Source organism: Oculina patagonica, chromosome 4 (genome assembly GCF_052425735.1).
Source record: "Oculina patagonica isolate OP01 chromosome 4, crgOcupat, whole genome shotgun sequence".
Taxonomy (NCBI): Eukaryota; Metazoa; Cnidaria; class Anthozoa; order Scleractinia; family Oculinidae; genus Oculina; species Oculina patagonica.
In genome coordinates this window covers 35,292,586-35,309,865 of record NC_135761.1, presented here as the reverse complement: position 1 = coordinate 35,309,865, position 17,280 = coordinate 35,292,586, and the positions used below count along the sequence as shown (strand labels likewise).

The 17,280-nt window shown below is 37.0% G+C and overlaps 1 protein-coding gene and 1 long non-coding RNA gene across 2 annotated transcripts; both read right to left on the bottom strand.

Annotated features, from left to right (window-relative positions):
* Positions 1 to 4,672: 4,672 nt before the first annotated feature.
* Positions 4,673 to 6,199, bottom strand: LOC144648374 (uncharacterized). The gene is made up of 4 exons (XM_078507955.1): positions 6,076 to 6,199; positions 5,776 to 5,869; positions 5,190 to 5,464; positions 4,673 to 4,746 (listed from the first exon to the last, which is right to left on the bottom strand). The coding sequence occupies exons 1-4, from the start codon at positions 6,197 to 6,199 to the stop codon at positions 4,673 to 4,675; spliced, it is 567 nt and encodes a 188-aa protein (XP_078364081.1).
* Positions 6,147 to 11,196, bottom strand: LOC144648373 (uncharacterized). Its single transcript, XR_013569686.1, has 4 exons — positions 11,164 to 11,196; positions 6,805 to 6,923; positions 6,553 to 6,641; positions 6,147 to 6,253 (listed from the first exon to the last, which is right to left on the bottom strand). It is a non-coding gene; the product is annotated as an uncharacterized LOC144648373 (long non-coding RNA).
* Between the last annotated feature and the right edge of the window lie 6,084 nt (positions 11,197 to 17,280).

Below are 17,280 nucleotides of genomic sequence, written 5' to 3'. Positions count from 1 at the left end.
CTGCTCCTCTGATTGCTGAATTCCATAGGGAGCACATAACAGCTACTTCATGGCACACTAGCTTGTTTGAAAAGGCTGCCAGTTCAGCTAGAGATGTATGCTTTAAAAGAGAATTGTCGGAACTACAATACTCTTTCAGTTCCCAAGAGATCACATTTTTTACTTGCCCATGTATAAGTGGCTTCAACTCTTCGCATTTAAAAATAAGGCTAAGAGCAGTGCCAAATTTTCCAAGGGCATAGTTTTTTTTACAATACTAGCCACGTTTTTGGCAACTTGCTTGTGCCTCTTCCCGGTGGTATAATCCAGGATCACTTCCACCTTGAGTTGCTTGCTGCTCTTCCTTTGTAGGTTGCTCGGTGTCTTTGCTCGTTTCTTGCAATTCAGTGTTATTAAATGGAAAACTTTCTGTTTCCGTGAGCACGGCTGGAGCTGTAAGCAACGGGCGTTCTGCTTGCTGTAAACGGGCTGTGTTTTCCTCGGAAAGACATAAACTTGAAGGCTGAGAAGCAGATTTCCTCGCTAAGGCTGGAGGTACCGGCGTAGTTTCGGGCTCGATAGCTGTCCTCTCAAAGAGCAGCGGGCGTTTTGCTGGCGGTAAATGCACGGGGTTTTCCCGGGTGAGTGTTGGCTGCTTCGAAGTGGATGGCGAACTGTAGGGACGGCGTTTTTTAATATTTCTCGGCGGAGAAACACTGTTGATACACTTTTAACTTTCCTCTCCACGGCTGTCTTTATCAGCCGTTTCACAAATAAGAGCCGTCCTGATGAACTCACACAATGTACTTGCATTGCGAATTTTCAATGCACACTTTGCGCAAACACAGGAAGATTTTCCATCTTGTAGATCCACTTCAACACCAATATGTAGTTTTAAAAGATCGGCAAGAGGAATTTTGGCAACTCCAGCCCTTTGTGGAATCTTAAATAGATTTTCGGTCGGAATGTACTTGTTTTTTCCGCCGAAATCACCGACTGAAATTTTAAAATAAATGCCACAAAGACGACATGCATCTAAAATGTTGAAATTCTTTGCTGGCTTTGCCGCTTTTTTGGGAGTCAGGGAAGGATTCTTCCCTACCGCATTCATTCCACTTTAACTTTGTAACTGAATGTACTTGTTTCCGTCGCGTTAGGTTGAAAATAAAATGTTTGGAAATTGTAGTTTATTATTTCACAACTATACAATAACTTTGTTATTTCACAACTGTACAAAGACACGCAGCTAAGATCACATCTCCTTGATTTAACAGGTTTTTTCACCATGGGGGAGGTTGTTAATTGATTCAATTAGTGTAGATGACAAAAATCGGACACACCCCTTGAACACGAGACCCAGTGAAGCTGTTACAGTCTCCCTATTTTTTCCGCCCCTCCCCCCCCCACCCACGGCATTTTTGCACTCTCCCCAGTTTTCGCTCGCATTTGTAAACCAAAATGGTGGCCTCGCTCTCTAAGATTTTACGGAGAAATAGGCGACTGTGAACAGTCTAATTTTGGGCTTAAAAACATGTTGTTAGCTAGGATGCTGTCATCGATAATTACACTTTATCCCATCTAGCCTCTAGCTGAAACATTGGGCTCATTTGTTTGCACAGCCTTGCCAAATGAGCTACGAAAATAACCTTCTATAAAATTGGCCTTGCATTGTTAATAATTCATAATCCTCTGACGATTAGATCTCACAATTTTATGCACTTCGTTCCCATATTGTTTTTTCAATTTCTTTGATTACGAACCGAGTATCCGGTTCAACGTATAAACTTGGATCAAGATTTTCTGTAGTCTTAAGGTCGATTCTAATGTTGACCAATGTTGTGTACATTAAGCTGCATCTTTTACGCTTTTGCAATCACAAAACGATTTTGAAGTGAATAAACCATCCAACGATTGAAGTGAATTAAGTGGTTATCTTTTTCGCGTATTTTTCTCCCAAGCCGCCATGTTGCGAGACTGCACGGCGGAATTTTTGGCATTGGAAGACACTAAACTGGTTTCTAATCAGTGATGGTTATTTTATGTGTATTTTATGTTTGATGTTTGTACTGTACTGTACTGTACTGTACTGTACTGTACAAATGAAAAGAACTTGGTTTCGTTAATTTTTGGGAGGTTGGGGTTTAAAATAAAGTTACCTGTAGGTCAAAAATGTCAATGAGATGTTCTTCATCATCCTTATATTCTCCATCTCTTATAATCGATACAATATCCTTCCACATCAAGCACATCCGTTACAAAATTAAACTACAATTTATTCCTATTCTGTTCAGGAAATTAGCTTATAATCTTGATCAAAATTGTAACGAGTCATCAATTTCAGCAATCAAAACATGCTGTTGCATTCAATTGAGTTCATTCCTTCAATTAGTGTATGAAAGGTGAATTTTAGATTTTAAATTGTATCAAATTGAGTTTGATTGGTTCAGAAATCAAGACACTATCAACCTTTTTATCGTTTTTTGGTATGATTGTGTTTTAATGTGGAACAAATCAAACCAAAACATTTGATTGAGTTCACGTACCTACCAAAAAAGTTAGAGCAGTAAAGTCAGGTTTCTGTCTGGTTACGCAGAAAAGTCAGTAAAACAAAATTAAATATTAAATGGAAAGGAAAAGAAATGTAAAGATTGCTTTAAGGCTCACCTTAATCAAAAATTCTTTTGTGAGGGAAGCTGCATAGGAACAAAGCTCTTTTTTTCTTCCATTGGCATCTCCTTAGTGTTTCGTTTCTTTTTTCGTTTGGGTGCAGGCAGAGGGGGTTTGTACAACTTTTTAAACTCAGTTTCCATCTCCTTTCCCTTTTCATGCCAAAATGCCATTTGCTTTTCAATCTCTTTACCAACATCTATTTACCCAGAAGAGTGAAAAACAAAAAAGAAAAAAAACAATTATTCTGTGTCTGTGCAAGTAGTGGCTGACAGGTGAGTTATCAAATGTCATATGTAAAATTATAAAATCCAACTGTATTCAAAGTTATAAACAGTTCAGTGTGTCACAAAAGCATTTCCAATTTATACTTCTGATTGCAACTATGTCTAACAATGTGGAATTTAGCAGCAATAAATACTATATTGAGGTTTTCCCGAAGTAACATAATTTGCTGTCAATTCCAACATTTAATTTTGCTGACCTGATCCACCCAACTAAATTTCTTCAAGTCTTGTACCAGAATTTCTGACATAAATTCCACTCTACAACATCTCACTGTAATACTCTCAAGCATAAAAAAATAGTATTAGGCTTGATAAATAAGTAGAACAAACATTAAATACAGTAAAAAACTGCAAGTAAGAACCTGCATTTTTTCAGATTAGCCAAAACAAGTTCTTACATAAATGGTGTAACAGCTGGTTCTTATTTTCTGAATAAAAATTAACACTGCTTTTTTTAGGAATCAACACTGCTTTTTTTAGGAATCTTAATTTAGCTAGATGGTGTTGTTGTTTGTTTGTTTGTTTGTTTCTTCTTTTTTTTTTTTATTTTTTTTTTTTTAACCATTTTAAAATAGTCTGATGTAATACTTTTATACCCTTTGTTTTGATGTAAATACTTTTGTAAATACTAAACTTTTAATCGTGGAGCACCTGTAAACTAGCTAACAGCTAAGTGTGTACTTTTTTCCACGTTAAATAAAGTATGTATGTATGTATGTATGTACTGCTGCTGATAGGGTTTGTGGTGGAATTCATCCTATTTTCCTTAGATTTGCGATTTAATAATAATATTTTACTATTTAACTTATTTTCATTGCAATGTAGTGATAAGGCTCCTTTTAGTGTCTTCAAAGAGGATCCAAGATGTCAACATGTCTTACTTTTAATTGATTTTTTTTTTAAATAACAACCTGTTTCCAAGTTTTAGGCTACAGTGGTTCTTATATAAGGGGGTATAACTGGCAAGTTTTAGCCTAACAGGTTCTTTAAAAGCTGGTTCTTACTCGCGGGTTTTTACTGTGTCTACTTTTGCTTCCTATGCTGCTATTGTTTTATTCTTTACACAACCAAACAAAGGATGGAGGATTAGTTAAGACTGAGTTGACACTAAAATACACTAACATAATATCCATGGTGAACAATTGAACATGGTGAACAAACAAAGTACCTTTTGCCGTGTCTCACAAAAAGCTATTTTATTGAGAGCGCACAGTTTTGCAGTTACATATATCTTATTAACCACGCGCGAGGGCCGTACTGGGCGAATATTGGCCCGAGGTCTTGACAGTACGGATCGAGCGCAGCGAGGTCCGTACAAAAAAGACCGAGGGCCAATATTCGCCCAGTACGGTCCCGAGCAAGCTTGGTTAATAAGAGATTTATTACACGACTGGAAACTTTGTGTAGTGAGAATTGCTACCCGGTAAATGTCGTGGAAAACAATGTGCGGCAAAACTTTTACGCGCGCTATTAAAAGGAGTTATAATTATTTCTGTGTTTAAAGTCATTTCATTTTCAAAGCAATAAAAACTCCAAAAAATCTTGCGAAAAAAATCTTGCAAAAAATCTTGCGCTAAATTGCGCGGAAATTAGCGCGGGATCATCCGGGAAAAAACCCGGTCCGATACTTGGAAAATATCGGCCCGCGCGGGATCGGAAATAAAGTAATCTGATTGGCTGATTTAGTTATTGGCCCTCGGACCGCCTTAGTCGTGTAATAAAGCATCTTTAAAGTGGGCTTAGAGCTTTGACCTTGGCAAAGATTTGTCCACAATGCCTTCAATGTCGTTCAAAATTTGGCGCTCTGTCCTTTCTGCAAAACAAAGCATAATTAAAAGCACACTAGTGTAAGTTGGACATGTAAAACATTTTCCATGGAAGCTGTATTAGGGGGAAATAGAACCCTATAATTTGTGATTCAACTAATTTTGGTAACTGTTATTCAAAGCCTCCTTGTTTGAAGCCCAATAAACGCTTATCAAGGATTAAAAGATTATCGATGTTTAATTACATCTTGTATCAGTTATTTCACTATCAAAATAATCTGAAAGAATTCAAGTTTAGTTACCATCGAAATGAATGGTCAAAAAGGATAACCCTCTATTAGCTTTCGAAATTCTGCTATAAAGCTGACCTGCCTTTATTATAGATAATGGGCATGTAAACTAGATTAATGAGAATAATAATCAAGACAAAATTGCACAATCACTTTTACAATAACATGCACAATAATTTTATGTTCATGCGCATTCTCACCTGAACAAGAGGCACACTTGATATTGTTTCTACCAGCAGCAGTTTTCTGGCCATGTTTTAGCTTCACCTTGATCCGATCCCCAGTAAAGTTTTCAGGACCATAATTGGAAAGTGCTGCATTACACTCTGGGAGTGAGCCAATCTCATATGCCAGAAGTCCAACACTTTTAAGGAGCTGTTCTGTATTTCGCATTTCGCAGTGTAATGCACACAGACAATGCGAGGACAAGTCCTCGTCAAGAATACTGGTTAGATTATCTCTCATTCCTTTGAAACTAGACAGGTGTAAAAAGCCATAAAAGCAACACTGAGAGTAACTTCCTAGTTGCAGATGTATAATATGTTTGGTATGATTTTCAAGCTGCACTGTGAATTAAAGTGTGAGGTGCAATAGCCTGATGGTTGATGCATTGGACTCCAGATTGGAAGGTCTGAGTTCGAGCCTCAGTGAAGGCAATGCATTGTATTCCTGGTCAAGAAATTAATTGCTCTCATAGTGCCCCTCTCCACCTAGGTGTATGAATGGGTGCCTTCAGTGTTAATGTTGGGAGATAACCCAGCAATGGACTAGCATCCCACATCCCACAATGGACTAGCCAGCCCAGTCCCACCAAGAAGAAAGTCATTGTCTCCAACTTCCTTTTCCCAAAGTAAGAGGAGACCCTTATAATTGAGAGTAACTATTAAAGTTATTATTTTTAGGGAGTTGAGCGAAATTCGCTTAATTTTATTCTCCGTCAAACTCAATACTTGTTAAATTTAGGTACCCCCTCCCCCCAAAGGGTAAACAAAATTAAACATAGTCGACTGGAAAATTTCTTTTAAAAGTGGATGTCATAACTTTGTTCTTTCTGGCAATGCAAGTGTTTGTTCAATTCCAAGTTACTCTGTTCTTTAACTGAACATCTATTCCCGTTATAATTATTTTCTAAACAAAGAAACCAATAGGAAACTAGGCCTGTCAGAATGTTGGCCATGACCATCTTCCTGGCAGAGACTGATGGCTGCATTATACAAAACTCCTCATCACTTGTGGTTGAGTTTTGCATATGTTTCTCACAAACCTATATGTAGGAACAATGCAAAATTTTTAGTCGGCAGTGTAATGCTACTTAAAGTACTACCCTAAGCTTTAAGTAATATATCTATCAGGAAAGACAAGAAGGAAATGTAGAGACACCGGATGAAAACCCTCACAGGCAGACGAGTACCACCAAAATAACTCCACCCACACATGGTACCACACTAGAATCAAACCCAGGTCAAGTTGGTAGGAGGCAAATGCTTTTGCCACTGTACTATCCTTGCTCCCCCATATATATTTTGTTCATGTTAGATCCACTCATACAAAGGTGAGACTTACCTTGGTCATCAAATGGGCTGTTTTTCAGTGCAACATGTACGTTGCAATGCTTAAGATGGGGCAGCAGGTCTACTGATTTCATTAGCAATCTAAAAAACATATTCATTCACTTGAGTACTTGAACTCTTCTTACAAATTGACAACTTGATCGTTAGCATGTAAATTATAGGCAAGTGGCTTTTAATTGTGCAAACTATCTACTATAAACTGTAAACCAGTTGGTGGTTGCACTGCTATTCTTATCAGGCTTACCTTTCATTATCCTGGGCACAATGATATTTCTCTTGCACAGTTTTTAAGTCGTCTTTAAGTTGCTTAATTTTTCTTCGTTCGTTTTTTAACGCAGTTAACCATTTCGTTGAGTTCCTCTTCTAGGAATGTCGACTTTTGAAGCGATTCATCAGCCCGCTTTATTAGAATTTGCATTTGTCTGCTCATCAGTGTGAGAGACGAGTTTATCAACAAAGTCAGGAATTCTCAGTACTGGGAGAGGACAAAACATGGACACCCTAACCTTAAAAATAAAAGTAAAAAACAAAGGGAAAGCCAAATTACAGTGCTTAGATTTAGATATCTTTATGTTTAATAAAAATAATGTCATGAATTACTTACTTACTTAATTACTTAAATGAGCAACATGTGAAAAAATTAATTAGCAAGTATAACAGTAACAATTAAAGATTAAACAGGGATATTTTAAATCCTTACAAACATTCTCTAATATATAAAAATATTGAAGATCCAATACCAGGATTCATTGTAAGAAGATAAAAAGCATCATAATGATATGGGAAAATCTCATTTGCATTTACTTTCAACACACTTAATTAATATACAAGACTACAAAAACTAGTTTCGTCCGAAGACCTCGTCAGTTGGTAGCCGTATTAGCAACTGACGAGGTCTACCAACTGACGAGGTCTACCAACTGACGAGGTCTTCGGACGAAACTAGTTTTTGTAGTCGTGTATATTAATTGTGTTGAAAGTAAATGCAAATGAGATTTTCCCATATCATTATGATGTTCAGTAATACTTTCTTTGCTTCGGCGAACAGAATTTCACAAAGATAAAAAGCGTTCTCTGGTAAAAATATTTTAAAAATTATTAGCTTTCAACAGCCAGACTGCTGTCTTCAACAGATAAAAATGAAGTGGTAAAATGGACCTAAAAATTTAAATATGACTAGCGAATCGCATAAATTAAAAAGTTAAAAGTATGTGTAAAAGAATGTTAAACGGAATGCTAAAAGTGTATAAATTATTGTTTGTTTAAAAGAATGTTATATTGTCCTGGCAGAGGGCACGAATTGTTGTCGGCCTCGACCGTTTTTGCCGTGTGCCACGATTCAAGTGTCTTTCTAATGCGATTGTTTCCCTTGTCAATTATCTCCGCGTTTTCAAAGTCGATGGCGTGATCAAGAGTCCAGGCATGTTTTGCTACATTGGAGCCTTTAGCGCATTGTTTAGTATTCCTGATATGTTCTTTTTGCCGTGTGCTAAACGATCTTTTTGTCTCGCCGATGTAACGCCAGGGACAAGACGCACAAGGGATTTTGTAAACAACATCGCACTGGTCGTCGACCTGAGGTCGAAACTTGGGAACAGGGAACTCTTGTTGTAGTGTCTTGATTGGTTTGTTGGTTACTCGGATATCGTGACTTTTGAGAATTCTTGTAAGAGGTTCAGTAATGCCTTTGATGTAAGGAAGAACCGCGAAACTCTGACCATTCATTGGATCAGCCCAACTTTTTTAACTTTTTAATTTATGCGATTCGCTAGTCATATTTAAATTTTTAGGTCCATTTTACCACTTCATTTTTATCCGTCGAAGACGGCAGTCTGGCTGTCGAAAGCTAATAATTTTTAAAATGTTTTTTACCAGAGAACGCTTTTTATATTCTCTAATATATTAACATGTTTAAACTGGTATTTAAATAACATATTTGATAACTCTCGAATTTGTTAAGACATGTAAGTATAAATCATTTTTTTACATGTGTAACAGCAACAAACAATGATATTTTATATTGTCATAAAAACAATCTGGTAATGAAATGTCAATTAACATTTCCACGTCTGAAAAACTGGCATTTTTTTAGATGAGCCCAAACAAAAATTGACGCTCATCACAGACATTAATCCCCACCACTGACAAACATTGTCTGCTGCAGCTGCCCCTCACCCACCAACAAAGAAATTTCTCATTGTTATTTCTTTACAGCTTACAGTGTATTTTTGGAGATGGAAAAATAGGGGGGTCCATGGACCCAGTCTATAGATGGGGTCCATGTTTTGTTCTCTCCACTCAGTACTCGCTCACCCTTCGGTAGCTGCGTCGGTTTCAGGAAGATCAGCGATTCTTGCAGGAAAAGAAAACATTTGTAGACTGTTGTGCATAGATCCTAACTGGTTTCCAGAAAACAGCTCGGAGAACAGAGCACTTGACTGAGTGCCCGCCAGGAGGTCCTCCAGCAGTAGTCACGGAAGCGATTTTGCGTTCGTGTTGGGTGCCACAGAGCATTGAATTGACCTCATGATCCTCCTACAGTAGTTTTAAGAAAAGGAAAATTATGCTTTTTAGTCTAGGATTGAGTTATAATTAAGGAGGTTTTACCCTGAACATGAACACAATAATTATTGCAGTTCATCCATTTAAACTTACAAGGTTGAAAGCACTTAATCTCTTTGATGTCCAGGGTCTCATGCCCCTCCAAGGGATCTGTGTGCCTCACCACTATACTTCTTTGGAGTATAAAGTGGAGAGGCACACTCTCTACTAGTGACCCTGCCCAGTCGTACACCTCCTGCCATTTACATAGAAGAAAAAAAAAATGCTAGTTATAAGCTGTGTAACATTTTGTATTGTCTGTGATTTCTCAGGATACAAAGAAAAAGAAAGAAAGAATGGATTATATTTTGGGCTAAAAAAAGTCATGTTGTTAGCTAGAATGCGATCATCGATAATCAAACTTTATCCCATCTAGCCTCTAGCTGAAACATTGGGCTCATTTGTTTGCACAGCCTTGCCAAATGAGCTACGAAAATAACCTTCTATAAAATTGGCCTTGCATCGTGGAGTTCGTTCGATTACATCTGATACACTGAGTTTCACTAATAAGCAGAAATAAGTAATAAAAAGCCATAATAAGCAAAACAATACTTACCAAGAAAAATCCTTTCCTGCCATGGCCGGGCAAGCAGAAATCAACTTTCCCTTGAACTCTGCGGCAGAATTGTTTCTAGTGAAAAAGATTTTCTTCACTCTACCTTCCACTTCCAGCTTAATGTAAAACGCTTGGGAAGGCGCAGCTTGAATTTTTTTTTTTTTTCAGATAAACAAATGGCTTAAAGAGTGACGTTTCTTCAAAACTACACTTTATACTGTTCTAGTTAGATTCATGCCCTCACTGAAAATCGACATAAGTTGGCAGACAGCATCACACATGCCTAGAATAAGTGCTTCATTCTTCTTGTGGACATTTCTGGATCGGGATGGATTTTCCACACATGCTCTTGCAAATCTCTCTACAGTTGGTGTTTTTTCTTGTAGTTCCTTGTGTACACTTTCCCATAAAAGGTTTATAAGATCTTACTTGTTTTTCGCAAGACTGAGGGATTGTTTGTTGAGCACAACTGCTTTAGCTCATCTTTGATTACAACAGAAAATTGCTCTAGAGCTTCAACTTAAACCAAACTTGCAGCAACAGAGTTTGGAGTGCCAAGGCCTAACTGCCTATACAGCTGATGGTTATGACTTGTGAGGTGGATGAATTTGCAAGGACTGTTGGGGTAGCTAGGAGACATATTCTTCTCTAAAATAGAATCCAAACTCCCATTACTACGACTACTACCACTCAAAACACTATTATCACATCTTATGAATTCCTCTGACTACTTTTTAAGCATTCAGCTTATTTCATTTATCTCGGTGTTTTGCACTTGCACTGGACACCTCCAGCTTGGGAAAATCTGAGGATTTATTTCTGCACTATCTCTTCTGATTAGAGTTACATTATAGTCCAACTGAAAGATAAATTACAAGTTGTTTGAGGCTTTGTGCCGTAATTGTTCGTAACTGTCTTGAATGGATACAAACTGAAATTAAACTATATTAAACTTACAATTCTTGTGATCCTTTTCCCGGTCGTAGCCTTGTGCTAGGTTATGTCTCCTTCCCTGATTTAACTTAGCGTCTTTTCCCCTGATTACAAGATTGGGTCGCTACTGCTCGTCTCATACCGCGTTTTGGTTTTTATATAGATATCCCCCTAGGGACTTAGCATAACCACGCTAGGACTTGACATAATTTCGTGAACGTGCAAAACACTTGGCATGCGTTGAATTGAGAGACAATCTCGTTACAATGATCAGCACTTTGAATAGTTAAAATGAACAATTATTGTTAGTAATTCTTTTATTTTTTTTCTACTTAAATAGATATCTTTGCACTACCAAATTCCTATGTAGTCATGCAAATAAAGCTTGTTGTTGTTTAGTGAGATAAATGAGAGCTGTGCCTTAAAATCCTCAAAATGATGGCTAGAATAATTCTAGTCATAATTATTATTGCAGTCGCCCTTACAAATATCAAATCTACAATTTACACCCACCTTTTCTAATAGAAGTCCCACAGGGTTTGCCATCGTTTGGGGTAGACAACATCAGATAAAAGTTAAGTTTTTGGATCGTTTTAATATGTTTTTAGGGGTTTTTTGAGGACCCTTATGCATTAAATTGGACCAATTATGGCTTCAGAAGCACTCCACAACATTAAAACTACTATGTAGAAAAGTTGTGGACATGGGAGGACATAACTAATCAAAGCAAGACAAGATAAAACGTAATTTAAATTTATTAACCTTTTCTTTTCTAAGTGCTAAAACAGCTTTTTTAGCTTTAAATATGCTGTTGAGAAAATAGCTATCTTAACTTAAGATTTTAAAGCTGTTTTGTTGATAAATATATTTAGCTTAAATATACACAATCTCTTTATTCTATTTATGCTAAAATAAAAGATGATAAAGTAAGTTGTCTTAATATTTATCAAGCTAAAAATGTCTGACCTGTGTTCAACAGCATACTCATTCACTGTAATTTATTATAAATTATGCTACATGAAGATAAGAACAGCTATTCCATTAATAATATTGAGCTAAACCAAATGGCATTAACAAATGAAACAAACCAAACATTTGGGAGCTGATTCCAAAGTAATGATATATCAAGATTTTGTTGGTGACAATAGTCAACAAACTTGACAGCTATTATGGTACAAGCATTGCTTCCTTGCTAATCCCTGTCTGTTGACTGAGCAATGTTAGACGGCAAAGAAAAACTGCAAAGTGAACTGGATAACTGTTAGCTGTCTACTAAAATGTTGGCAGTCATGCTAGAAACAGTGTCCCCATCTAAACCACACACATTAACAGGAACATCCCTATACCCTTTTGATAATAATAATAATAATAATAATAATAATAATAATAATAATAATAATAATATATGTGTATAGTGCCAACATCCTAAAAGTTCAAAAGCGCTTTACAGAAGTAAAGTACAATTGAAAATAAGTATAAATAACGACGTGAAGTACAATTGAAAATAAGTATTAAAATAGAAAAAAAAATAATAAAAATGTTTGAAATCTTAAAACATAAGCATTTGTTCTTGAAAAATTAATACAACAGTCTAGTTGCAAAACAAATAGAATTAAACAGATTATTACTGATGCTACTGCCTTTTTTGTCCGACTAAACGTACCTGCTTTGGGCTGTGAAGAAATTTTTGCAATTAGTTGCAACTTGCAGATAAAAAATTCTGCTGAGCGCCCTGCAAGGATTGTTTGATCTCTTTCGCTAGTGCCTCTTAGATATTTTGAAACAAAATGTTCTCTGAATTCCTGCTGTGTTTTGTTGACATTCAAGAGCTTTGCATTCAGTCGAATCTGCTCTGCTGGGTTATAGCGTTCAATAGAATCTCTCAAAACGGAATGCCATATTTCAACCTTTTTTCTGTGATAGCAGCTATGATTTGTTGCCATTTGTGCCCGAATTTGGTTCATCCCTCCTCCCACGAGTTCATAACATCAACGTTATCCTCTTCGTCATTTTCATGTGAGTTTCCGGGTTCATAATTATCCTTGACTCATCCAGACGTGATTATGCCAGCTTTTGCATGATTTGTAATGTGAAACGCAGCCTTCAACTCCACACAAACTTTTCACATTGGGTTCCCCACTTTGAAACATGTCAACATGCTTTACAAGGTCTTTTAACGTCAGCCCACAGTATTTTTTCAGAGGCAAGACCACATTTCAGTTCCATTTTTTAAGACATGCGCAGCTTGTTTGCAAATTTTTTCAACATCAGGGTCATTGAAAAATGCAGACCTATGAGGAAACAACATTTGAAGGATACAGGAACCAAAAAGGCAGTAATTTATTGGCTAATAAATTGGTGATGTGAGTGGCTGAGTAATCACGCCCTGAATTCTGATTGGTCAATTCAACACTGTAACGTTGACCCAAAACAACTCCCGCAGGAATCCACTTTGCAGTTGGCAAACTTCAAGTGAAAGAGTTTTTTGGGCTAAAGTTTTACCTTCTCTGTAGTCGACAGTTTTTTCCGGAACTAAAATTTAGAACAACAGTTTTTTTAGAACTCAGCTGCATTATCATGAGTAGAAAGATCAGTGAGTTCCTTGGGAATGACAAATTCTTTTTTGGCCCAGAACTGATAGGCGCAACCTTGGAACAAAATCACTCCAGTAGTGTTCAAGAGCTTGTCGTCTGCAGCAGATTCTGACGAATCTGGGGATGATGCTGTGTGATTTGATTTGACTTCGTAGATCTTGATTTTGATTTCCTGGAAAGAGAACAATCGTTACCAAAGTGATCCATCGACTCTACTTACTTGTTCATTCTTTAAATAAACCTAGAATGTACTTGCTTGAATATTATCCATATAGAGGTGACTGAATCAATGGGAAAAAGCTGTTTTGTTCAGTTTTAGGCTTGATATTTTGCTTGTGAGTTAAACTAACATTTGCTCAATAAATTGAAATTGTTTTTTATTTGATCCTACGCACTAAATCAGTGTATAACTTGGTGGTAAAAATAAATGATGCTTTAGACTACAAAGACTTGCTTGCTTTTTACCGTGCAGAATTTTTTGGGGGAAATTACTCACCCCATCTTTTACTGCAACTGTTCATGCCTCAGAATACCTTAACCTGAACCTTACTACTTTGAAAAAATAAAGGTATAGATTTGCACATAGACTAACCACAGTTACTGGAAATATTTCTCTAGTATTGGAGGCTCAAGTTTAAATCAGAAGTCTGATTGCCATATAGGCAAGTTATGGCATTGCGTGACACTGCACAAATGACATACATTTTACCCACAGTGCCAAGTCCTTACCTCGAATTCTTTTTGTAATCTTAGAACTTGAAAGAATTTATTATGTCTCCAAAGATCCACTCTACAGAGGTGTATACTTTGCTCATTGCTGTATTATATGCTTTCATTTGTGGTGTAAGATGGGCTTGCGGAAATGGAGCCTGAAGATGAATTCGGAGGGGGTATGTGGGATCCCTGTAAACACACATGGGCGTTCCATCTAGAGAAAATGCGAATTTTCCTAAGATATTTAAAAGTCCAGAATCTGCAAGCATCCTGGCATCATGTTTACGACCCTCTGAAATGAAAAAAAATTAAATTAAATTTTTTATTTTTTTTATTAAATTAATTATTTTATCAAGAAAATTATCACCTCACAGATACCTTGGAAATAGTTCGGCATCTCCACATTGCCATCGCCATGATTTACACTTCCTGCTCTTCGTTCATCCCATGGAAATAAGGCTTTGGCCACTTCCCGCTCGTTGCAAACAAGCTGTAACACATCAGCAGATACACCTCTGTTCTTTAAAACTTTCAGGTGATCTTCAATGATCGAATTTAAAGGGTATACTACCAGAACTATGTGGCATATACTTCATGGTAGAAAGCCACGAGTGCACCCGAGGTATATACTTCATGTAATAGTAATTGTACTGTCGCTTGCTCGGTGTATTGATGGTAGTTATCGTTATTGTTGGTAGTTGTTGGTTGTTACTAGTAGTTGTTGGTTGTTACTAGTAGTTGTTGGTTGTTACTGGTAGTTACTAGTAGTTGTTGGTTGTTACTAGTAGTTGCTGGTAGTTACTGGTAGTTGATGGTTATTACTGGTTGTTGCTGGTAGTTGTTAGTAGGTGTTGGTTGTTACCAGTAGTTGTTGGTTGTTACTAGTAGTTGCTGGTAGTTGCTAGTAAATGTTGGTTGTTACTAGTAGTTGTTGGTTGTTACTGGTAGTTATTGGTTGTTACTGGTAGATGTTGGTTGTTACTAGTAGTTGCTGGTAGTTACTGGTAGTTATTGGTAGTTACTAGTTGTTACTACTAGTTGCTGATAGTTGCTGGTAGTTACTGGTAGTTATCGGTAGTTACTGATAGTTGTTGGTTGTTACTACTAGTTGCTGGTAGTTACTGGTAGTTGTTGGTTGTTACTAGTAGTTGCTGGTAGTTACTAGTAGTTGGTTGTTACTAGTAGTTGCTGGTAGTTACTAGTAGTTGTTGGTTGTTACTAGTAGTTGCTGGTAGTTACTGGTAGATGTTGGTTGTTACTAGTAGTTGCTGGTAGTTACTGGTAGTTGTTGGTTGTTACTAGTAGTTGCTGGTAGTTACTAGTAGTTGGTTGTTACTAGTAGTTGCTGGAAGTTACTAGTAGTTGTTGGTTGTTACTAGTAGTTGCTGGTAGTTACTAGTAGTTGTTGGTTGTTACTAGTAGTTGTTGGTTGTTACTAGTAGTTGCTGGTAGTTACTAGTAGTTGGTTGTTACTACTAGTTGCTGGTAGTTATTGGTAGTTGTTGGTTGTTACTAGTAGTTGCTGGTAGTTGTTGGTTGTTACTACTAGTTGCTGGTAGTTATTAGTAGTTACAAGTAGTTGCTGGTAGTTATTGGTAGTTACTGGTAGTTGTTGGTTGTTACTAGTAGTTGCTGGTAGTTGTTGGTTGTTACTAGTAGTTACTGGTAGTTGTTGGTTGTTACTACTAGTTGCTGGTAGTTACTGGTAGTTGTTGGTTGTTACTAGTAGTTGCTGGTAGTTACTAGTAGTTGTTGGTTGTTACTAGTAGTTGCTGGTAGTTACTAGTAGTTGGTTGTTACTAGTAGTTGCTGGTAGTTACTAGTAGTTGTTGGTTGTTACTAGTAGTTGCTGGTAGTTACTAGTAGATAGATAGATAGTTTATTAATACAACTTCGCAACCTAAAAGGTTGATTTATGTCATATTTACAAATTTATAAAGCTATAAAAACTAACGATAAAATGTAAAACTATTTAAAGAACTATACAAGAGTGATTAAAATCCAAACTTAAGTACATTAGAGACAATAAAACTATTTCTAAATCTATTAGTCTTAAAAACAGGGTTTGGTTACTGCCTCTGATTGATCTGACAAGGCTTGATCATCATATCGACATTATCACCAGTGAATGAGAGTATCTTGAATGCATACTCTCCTTGTGAGTGTTCAGTCTTCCACACTCCCCTGCAATCTCGTGTGCAGGAGCGTGCTCGTCTTCTAACTTACCTATTCTCTCTGATATCTTCGACATCTTCCTCAACCTGCTTCTTCCATTTCAACAGTTCCTTATCAAAGTCCTCCCCAAAGGGCTCAAACAAACTGTTGCATTGTAACCCATACACACATTGACAGACACAAGCCTTTTATATCTAACCTTTGTAAGCCCGCATTTCTTCAAAACTACACTTTATACTGTTCTAGTTAGATTCATGCCCTCACTGAAAATCGATATAAGTTGGCAGACAGCATCACACATGCCTAGAATAAGTGCTTCATTCTTCTTGTGGACATTTCTGGATCGGGATGGATTTTCCACACATGCTCTTGCAAATCTCTCTACAGTTGGTGTTTTTTCTTGTAGTTCCTTGTGTACACTTTCCCATAAAAGGTTTATAAGATCTTACTTGTTTTTCGCAAGACTGAGGGATTGTTTGTTGAGCACAGCTGCTTTAGCTCATCTTTGATTACAACAGAAAATTGCTCTAGAGCTTCAACTTAAACCAAACTTGCAGCAACAGAGTTTGGAGTGCCATGGCCTAACTGCCTATACAGCTGATGGTTATGACTTGTGAGGTGGATGAGTTTGCAAGGACTGTTGGGGTAGCTAGGAGACATATTCTTCTCTAAAATAGAATCCAAACTCCCATTACTACGACTACTACCACTCAAAACACTATTATCACATCTTATGAATTCCTCTGACTACTTTTTAAGCATTCAGCTAATTTCATTTATCTCGGTGTTTTGCACTTGTACTGGACACCTTCAGCTTGGGAAAATCTGAGGATTTATTTCTGCACTATCTCTTCTGATTAGAGTTACATTATAGTCAAACTGAAAGATAAATTACAAGTTGTTTGAGGCTTTGTGCCGTAATTGTTGGTAACTGTCTTGAATGGATACAAACTGAAATTAAACTTTATTAAACTTACAATTCTTGTGAACCTTTTCCCGGTCGTAGCCTTGTGCTAGGTTATGTCTCCTTCCCTGATTTAACTTAGCGTCTTTTCCCCTGATTACAAGATTGGGTCGCTACTGCTCGTCTCATACCGCGTTTTGGTTTTTATATAGATATCCCCCTAGGGACTAAGCATAACCACGC